The following is a 9567-nucleotide window of genomic DNA, read 5'->3' as shown; positions in this document are numbered from 1 at the left end:
GTTGCTTGTTGGTGGGTTTGATGTGGATGGACGTGTGAAGCTGGCCATTGGACAGATGGAGGTCAACATCAAGGAAAGTGGCATGGGATTTGGAGTAGGACCAGGTGAATCTGATGGAACCGAAGAAGTTGAGGATGTAAGGGAAATTCTGGAGTTCTTCTTCACTGTGAGTCCAGATCATGAAGATGTCATCAATAAATCTGTACCAAACTTTGGGTTGGCCGGCCTAGGTAACCAAGAAGGCTTCCTCTAAGCAACCCAAGAATAGGTTGGCATACAAGGGGGCCTTCCTGTTACCCATGACTGTTCCCTTTAATTGTTGGTATGTCTGGCCTTCGAAAATGAAGAAGTTGTGGGTCAGGATGAAGCTGGCTAAGGTAATGAGGAAAGAGGTTTTAGGTAGGGTGGCAGGTGATTGGTATGAAAGGAAGTGCTCCATCGCAGCAAGGCCCTGGACGTGCGGAATATTTTTGTATAAGGAAGTGGCATCAATGGTTACAAGGATGGTTTCCAGGTGTAACAGATTGGGTAATGATTCCAGGTGTTCGAGAAAGTGGTTGGTGTCTTTGATGAAGGATGGGAGACTGCATGGAATGGGTTGAAGGTGTTGATCTACGTAGGCAGAGATACGTTCTGTGGAGGCTTGGTAACCAGCAACAATGGGGTGGTCGGGTTGATTGGGTTTGTGAATTTTAAGAAGAAGGTAGAAGGTAGGGGTGCGGGGTGTCAGTAGGGTCAGGAGGTTGATAGAGTCAGGTGAAAGGTGTTGTAGGGGGCCTAAGGTTCTGAGGATTCCTTGAAGCTCCGCCTGGACATCAGGAATGGGATTACCTTGGCAAGCTTTGTATGTAGTGTTGTCTGAAAGCTGACACAGTTCCTTAGCCACCTACTCCCGATGATCAAGTACCACAGTCGTGGAATCCTTGTCCACTGGAAGAATGATGCTGGATTGGCAGCCTTCAGATCACGGATATCCTGGGCTTCAGCAGTGGTGATGTTGGGAGTAGGATTAAGGTTTTTTAAGAAGGATTGAGAGGCAAGGCTGGAAGTGAGAAATTCCTGGAAGGTTTGGAGAGGGTGATTTTGAGGAAGAGGAGGTGGGTCCCGCTGTGATGGAGGACGGAACTGTTCCAGGCAGGGTTCAATTTGGATAGTGCCTTGGGGAGTTGGATCATTAGGAGTAGAATTAGGATCATTTTTCTTCATGGCAAATGGATAATTCCAGCAGAGAGTACGAGTGTAGGACAGTAAATCTTTGATGAGGACTGTTTGGTTGAATCTCGGAGTGGGGCTGAAGGTGAGGCCTTTGGATAGGACAGAGGTTTCGGATTGGGAGAGAGGTTTGGAGGAAGGGTTAACTACTGAATTAGGGTGTTGTGGTTCCAGATTGTGTTGATTGGAATTTTGAGGTTTGGGGGGAGTGGAGCTGGAAGTGGAAGATTGTGTAGATGGGAGAGACTGGGTCTGTGTGCAATGAGAGGAGGTTGAGGTTTGCTGGAAAGGTTGTGAAGGGTGAGTGAGTTGCTTTTCCGGAGGTGGGAAACCAGGAGATTGGATAGTTTTTTGAGGTGGAGGGTGGCATGCTGTTCTAATTTGCAGTTGGCCTGTAGGAGGATGCTCTGAACAGCCAGTGTGGATGGGGGAGTGGAAAGATTGAGGACTTTTATTAAGGATAGGAGTTGACGGGTGTGTTCGTTGGCTGAGTTGATGTGTAGGTGAAGGATTAGGTGGGTGAGGGCAATGGATTGTTCAGTTTGGAACTGGTATAGGGACTGATGGAAAGAAGGTGTACAGCCAGAGATGGGAACTTTGAGTGTGAGGCCTTTGGGGGTAATGCCAAATGTCAGACAAGCCTGAGAAAATAAAAAAGTCTTTATGGTAAAATACATGTGTATACAGAAAACTTGGGAACTGTTTATTACATATATTATAACCCGTATACAGAATCCCATAGGTTCATTGTTATCTGTTTAATTTTTTTCTATTGCATGCTTTTGTTTTAAATAAGCATTAATCTTTCATTGTTATAAGCTGGTTCCAATTACAGCAACTTCTCTAATTTGTTTTAATACACTTGTGAAAAATAAATCAGTAGCATTATCTATCATCACAGCTTTCATTCTTCAGTTTCCATTTTTTTTCTTCTTCCCCACAGTTTAATTCGATTCCCAGCTGGATTCTGTTCCATTGCAACCACACACCCTTTCAAATTTCAAAATCTTCACTACTTTAATGAAACATATTGAAATTTTAGGAAGACAACTAAGTTGATAGAAAATCAAGTGATCAGTTTGTAAGTTCACTAGCTTCATTGAAATGATAATGTGTAGTATTGACAAATAGCAATTATTTTTTACTATAATTTGATAACCTTCAGGAAGGAAACATTCATGCATATAGCATGTTTAAAGGTAGGCTATGCATAGAAATACAAGTGAAATTTAGCAAACTATTAAAAATACAAAAACTGTTCCTTTGTTTAATATTTTTATTGATAGTTTCTACATTTAAATCTAACAAACTTCTGAACACCACATCATTTGAGACAGTGAAAATGAAATAAGTTAACAACAGTACATGTTAATATGCTAATTACATATGCACATTTATGTTGAAATTGTAGTAATAGAAATATCAGATCATCAGAGTAAATATGTTTGTTCCTGGTAACACTAAGTGAACCACATTATAGTCATAGTAACAGTTTGTAAACAGACAACATACCAACATCCATCAATATTTGTTGTTAGTAATAATATGTTTAAAACTTTATCATGTTTAAATAAGCTTGCAGAGATGACAAGAATATGTTATTACAGCTGGGGTATTTAAAACTTCCTAATGTGTAGGAAAGCTTGCAGGGTAGATAACAAGTATGGATAACAAGAATGTACTAACATTTCCATTAGAAAATAGGTAACATAAACTAATACCATTGAAGTTTTTGTGCCTCAGTATGTATTCACACATCTCTGATATCTTTCCACATACTCAACACACCTACAAACTATGATTCACCTTCCGCAACCTTCCGGAGTGTGCCAGAAGTGGCAGCCAAAAGTACAATGTCACCTGAAACATCGTGGAATATGTATTTAGTTTATTGTTATTTATGTTAAATACTGGTAATAGTCTACTTAAACATTCAGTAGCAAAGAAGTGAAGATGTAAAAAAAGAAAAAAAGCCTTGGTACTGTAACTCACTGAAACTGAATACTGTATCAGAAGAAAAATGCACATGAGAAAATTATAAGGAGACAGAATCTGTAACCAGAACTTATAGTGAGATGGATAAATTCTGGGTACTGAAACAGACACATACTGAAGTGTAAAAACTTATCGTAGCTTTTGAAACTGTTAATTCGTTCATCAGAGAGAAAAGGGAGATGGGTTGGTGGAGGTTGGAAATGTGGAGCAAGAAGGTACTCACAAGGAATGCATATACCCAACAGGTTACTGATTTTGCTCATCTCTTTCATGGTTGGGTGTAACAATTCTTGTCTACTATGATACAGGATTTGGGCTGGACATCATTAAAAGAAAGGTGTTTTTCGTTGCGACAGAATCTTCTCACGAAATTCCAGTCACCAACTTTCACCTCTGAATGCGAAAATACATTGTTGACACTGACTTACACAGGGAGGAACTATCACCATGATGAAATAAGGGAAATCAGAGCTTGTATGGAAAGATATAGGTGTTCATTCTTTCCGCGCACTATATGAGATTGGAATAATAGAGAACTGTGAAGGTGGTTCGATGAACCCTCTGCCAGGCACTTAAATGTGATTTGCAGAGTATCCATGTAGATGTAGATGTAGATGTAGCTGTAGATATACCTCTCAAGTATTTTCAGGAAATCTAGTTTCAAAAATTTACAAGCATTTCGAATACCATACAAGGGCACCACCTGTTGAGCAGTAATGTTAGAGCAATTTTCTAAGGGAATTGGATAGATTTCTGCCCATACTGTGTTTAAATACTATTATCATCATAATTATATTTTTCTAATTTACCATCAACAACTCACACGATGATGATTCTTCACTCACTGTTTATGATCCTGTTTCAAAAACAATGTAAATGCATCTTCACAGTGTACAGCAGTAAACAAACATCCTGAATGGTTATCCATTGTTGACCAACAGTTTGATATCTTCTGGCATCAAATAGAAGCAACCTGCAGCACAGCAGGTAGGAAACCAAGCAACCTAAGCCCATTTCACAAATAAGGGACACAACTGCTTTCTATAGATGCACCAAAAGCAATGTAAATGCTGTATACATTATTCAAAGTACATACTGCATGGCATGACCACTGCGATACACACACGAATGTATTGATGGATAAATAAATGTTCATTTCATCATTATTCTTTACTGTGCTTTTTGTTACATCTCACTGCAAATGCACTACTATGATGACAAAGATCAACAACATTTTTATTACAAAGAATGAGGTTAGTCTACTTTGCTATGTTGTGGCTGTTGAATTTGAAAATGAAATCAGTTTTTAGCTACTGGATTCAGTTTTCTTGTAACAATCTACCCTCTGTCTGTAAAAATCCTTGAAAATGTTGCATACTTGTTACTTTTATGTGTTTTAACCTGAATATTCTACAGATTTAATTCTTGAAAAATAATCAAAACTTGTACAAGCAATTACCGCTTGCATGTCAGCCTTGAGAGTTCTGACAATTCCTGGAAGTGTCTTCTTGCAGTTCTGTTTTGATTGTGGTTTGTAGTTTTTACTTAGTGTTAATTCAGAAGATGAAATGCCTTGTGTATGTATAAGTAGCAGATATTCTTTTTGTCACATCTGTGGAGAGTTAACTCTAAAATAGTAGAAACAGGAACTTAACCCTATAGTAAAGAAGTGCTATAAACTCTATTTTGGGCATAGGATTGGCAACCAGGACAAGGATTCCCCTCCCCTCCCTCTCCTATATATTCTTTGTTGTGCACTAAATTCTTGACAGGCTGGTTAAAAGGCCCACTTTATTTGTCATTTGCTGTGCCTGTGATTTGGAGGGAACCCATGGACCAGACAATGGACTGTTATTTCTGTCTGACAAAAACAGAAAGAATCCCCTAAAAACAAGTAAAACTATGCAGTATCCAAGTTCACCATGTGCTATAATGTCTGTATGCCAGAGTGAACAATTGTCAATTCCAGTATCTCCTGAGAATGTGACAGAAGTTAAGAGAAATACTGTGATTAACACTTACAAAGGGATTAACATGCCAGGAAGGAAATAATTTTAGGTACAATTATTTACTTTTCTTTACTCTTAAGTAACTCAATTCTTTGATTTTCAGGTTTTTTTCCTATTTGCATTTGGAAGTCTTGTTGCAAGATCATGTCATTTTACTACATTTACATAATAAATAGTCGGCCATAAGCACATACAAAAACATTATTACATGAAAACTGAATTTCTTACATAAACTATGATACTGAATCTGGATTCACAGGCAAATTGCTTTCCAGAAACAGAGGGTACTTTGCATAACAGTACACTTTCCCCTTTTCCTGTTCTGATTGCAAGAGGTTTGCTAGAAGAAGAATTGCTGGAAAGCACCCATGTGAGCTCCAATCTCCTTAATGTTACCTTCATCGTCTTTACATGATACATACATAAGTGGAACCTATATATATATACTGTATTATATATGTATATGGTTATAATAGAAGGAAACATTCCACGAAGGAAAAATATACCTAAAAACAAAGATGATGTGACTTACCAAATGAAAGTGCTGGCAGGTCGACAGACACACAAACGAACACAAACATACACACAAAATTCAAGCTTTCGCAACAAACTGTTGCCTCATCAGGAAAGAGGGAAGGAGAGGGAAAGACGAAAGGATGTGGGTTTTAAGGGAGAGGGTAAGGAGTCATTCCAGTCCCGGGAGCGGAAAGACTTACCTTAGGGGGAAAATATGTCTGCTTGTGTCTGTATATGTGAGGATGGATATGTGTGTGTGTGCGAGTGTACACCCGTCCTTTTTTCCCCCTAAGGTAAGTCTTTCCGCTCCCGGGACTGGAATGACTCCTTACCCTCTCCCCCTCTCCCTTAAAACCCACATCCTTTCGTCTTTCCCTCTCCTTCCCTCTTTCCTGATGAGGCAACAGTTTGTTGCGAAAGCTTGAATTTTGTGTGTATGTTTGTGTTCGTTTGTGTGTCTGTCAACCTGCCAGCACTTTCATTTGGTAAGTCACATCATCTTTGTTTTTTATATATATATATATATATATATATATATATATATATATATAAAATAGAGGGAAACATTCCACGTGGGAAAAATATATCTAAAAAGAAAGATGATGAGACTTACCAAACAAAAGCGCTGGCAGGTTGATAGACACACAAACAAACACAAACATACACACAAAATTCGGAGTCATTCCAATCCCGGGAGCGGGAAGACTTACCTTAGGGGGAAAAAAGGACAGGTATACACTCGCACACACACACATATCCATCCGCATATATACAGACACAAGCAGACATTTTATGTCTGCAGACATTTTATGTCTGCTTGTGTCTGTATATATGCGGATGGATATGTGTGTGTGTGTGCGAGTGTATACCTGTCCTTTTTTCCCCCTAAGGTAAGTCTTTCCGCTCCCGTGATTGGAATGACACCTTACCCTCTCCCTTAAAACCCAAATCCTTTTGTCTTTCCCTCTCCTTCCCTCTTTCCTGACGAGGCAACCGTTGATTGCGAAAGCTAGAATTTTGTGTTTGTTTGTGTGTCTATCGACCTGCCAGCGCTTTTGTTTGGTAAGTCTCATCATCTTTCTTTTTAAATATCTATCTATATATATATATATATATATATATATATATATATATATATATATATATATATATATATATATACCTAAAAACAAAGATGATGTGACTTACCAAATGAAAGTGCTGGCAGGTCGACAGACACACAAACGAACACAAACATACACACAAAATTCAAGCTTTCGCAACAAACTGTTGCCTCATCAGGAAAGAGGGAAGGAGAGGGAAAGACGAAAGGATGTGGGTTTTAAGGGAGAGGGGGAGAGGGTAAGGAGTCATTCCAGTCCCGGGAGCGGAAAGACTTACCTTAGGGGGAAAAAAGGACGGGTATACACTCGCACACATACACATATCCATCCTTGATTGATATATTGAAGAGCAAGTTCCCATCTCCGGAGTTCGGATAGGTTGGTGTTAGTGGGAAGTATCCAGATAACCTGGACAGTGTAATTACTGTGCCAAGATGTGCTGGGCGTCCACCAAGGCAAGTTTAGCCACAGGGTGATCCTCATTACCAACAAACACTGTCTGCCTGTGTCCATTCATGCAAATGGACAGTTTGTTGCTGGTCATTCCCACATAGAAAGCGTCACAGTGTAGGCAGGTCAGTTGGTAAATCACGTGGGTGCTTCTTTCACACGTGGCTCTGCCTTTGATCATGTACACCTTCCGGGTTACAGGACTGGAGTAGGTGGTGGTGTGAGGGTGCATGGGACTGGGTTTGCACCGGGGGCGGTTACAAGGGTAGGAGCCAGAGGGTAGGGAAGGTGGTTTGGGGATATCATAGGGATGAACCAAGAGGTTACGAAGGTTAGGTGGATGGCGGAAAGACACTCTTGGTGGAGTGGGGAGGATTTCATGAAGGATGCTTCTCATTTCAGGGCAGGATTTGAGGAAATCGTATCCCTGCTGGAGAGCCACATTCAGAGTCTGATCCAGTCTCGGGAAGTATCCTGTCACAAGTGGGGCACTTTTGTGGTTCTTCTGTGAGAGGTTCTGGGTTTGAGGGGATGAGAAAGTGGCCCTGGTTATTTGCTTCTGTACCAGGTCGGGAGGGTAGTTGCGGGATGTGGAAGCTGCTTTCAGGTTGTTGGTGTAATGGTTCAGGGATTCAGGACTGGAGCAGATTCATTTGCCACGAAGGCCTAGGCTGTAGGGAAGGGACCATTTGATATGGAATGGGTGGCAGCTGTCATAATGAAGGTACTGTTGCTTGTTGGTGGGTTTGATGTGGATGGACGTGTGAAGCTGGCCATTGGACAGATGGAGGTCAACGTCCAGGAAAGTGGCATGGGATTTGTAGTAGGACCAGGTGAATCTGATGGAACCTAAGGAGTGAGGTTGGAGAGGAAATTCTGGAGTTCTTCTTCACTGTGAGTCCAGATCATGAAGATGTCATAAACACACACACACACACACACACACACACACACACACACACACACACACACACTATGCATGCATGCTCTGAGAACTTTAGCAGTATGGCAAACTGTGATGCAGACTGCATATCTTTGCAACTGGAATCAGCTGATCATCTCTGTGATTCTTTCACATTTACTGAATGAATCGGTAATGATATGTGCTTCTCCTACTTGCTTCTTGTCTATTTCCTCTATCAATACAATCTGGTATCTACCACAGACTGATGAGTAATATTCAAGTATTTGTTGTATGAGGGTCTTGTAAGCCTTCCTTTCTGGGTGCATTACATTTCCTAAGGACTCTTCCAATGAATCTATGTCTGGCATCCGCTTTACCTACAATTAGTTTTATGCGGTCTTTCCACTTTAAATAGCTCCATACATGTGCACCTAGATATTTTATGGATGTGACTGTTTCAAGTGATTGTTTCACAGTCATATAATCATATAATAAGTGTTCTTTCTGTCTACTTATGCACAATATGTTACATTTGTTTATACTGATTGTCAATTGCCAATCCCAGAGCCAAGTGTCAATCCTTTGCAAGTCTTCCTTCATTTCACTACACTCCACTCTTGTGGCCATGGGAGTGTGCATTTGGGTGTTGGTGCGATTGTGTGTGTGAATGTGTGCATTTCTGTTAGTAACAGAGCTAATGCTCAAAATCTAGTGCAAATGCTGTTTTCTGTTATGTGTTTCTGGGCTCCATGCATCAGTCTGCTGTAGACAAATGATTGTCCCATTCAGGAATTTCAAATTTAATTTATGAAAGGGGAAAATATTATGAAGGAGACTAAAGGGAATACAGATAGAAAGAGGAAACTGGAAAATTAGGAATGGCTACAGGAGGGATTCAAAGCTGTAGAAGCCTTCATGACAAAAGCAAAAATATAGTCTTCTTAGGGGAAAATTAAAGAAGCCTTTGCATAAAAAGAAGCTGCTGCTGCATGAATCATAAATTCAGGCAGATTGTAGCACAGTTGTTAGGCATTTGTACAGATTAGTTCATACATTCTTTGCGTGTTTCCCTTGCGTTATCTAGGCACGGACTCGTGTTTCAGTAACTGTTGTTCAACATCTATTAGAATGGACAGGGACTGTGATTGCTGTGTTCAGATGAGGGCTGAGTTGGCATCCCTTCGCTCACAGCTGCAAGTGGCGCTGACTTCGGTCATGCAGCTTGAGGTTGTTGCCAATGGGCACCACTGTGGGGAGCCGGACTTGGGTATCACGGGGATGTCAACCTCATCCCGTCTGTCCCGAGATTGGTCTGCCACTGTGGTTGCCCTGGTTGCTGCATGCAGTGGGGCTGAGCCCTCACCTGTGGTTGATTGGG

The 9567-nt window shown here is 40.6% G+C and overlaps 1 protein-coding gene across 1 annotated transcript in view; it reads right to left on the bottom strand.

Annotated features, from left to right (window-relative positions):
- Positions 1-2530: 2530 nt before the first annotated feature.
- LOC126191082 (putative phosphoenolpyruvate synthase) overlaps positions 2531-9567 on the bottom strand; it is a 358083-nt gene continuing 351046 nt past the window's right edge. The window contains exon 28 of the mRNA XM_049931802.1: positions 2531-3072. Within this exon, the coding sequence (XP_049787759.1) occupies positions 3008-3072 (65 nt within the window). The 3' untranslated portion in view covers positions 2531-3007. The remainder of the gene's footprint in view (positions 3073-9567) is intronic.

The sequence above is a fragment of the Schistocerca cancellata genome, chromosome 6 (genome assembly GCF_023864275.1).
Source record: "Schistocerca cancellata isolate TAMUIC-IGC-003103 chromosome 6, iqSchCanc2.1, whole genome shotgun sequence".
Taxonomy (NCBI): Eukaryota; Metazoa; Arthropoda; class Insecta; order Orthoptera; family Acrididae; genus Schistocerca; species Schistocerca cancellata.
This window is presented reverse-complemented; position numbering and strand designations above follow the sequence as displayed.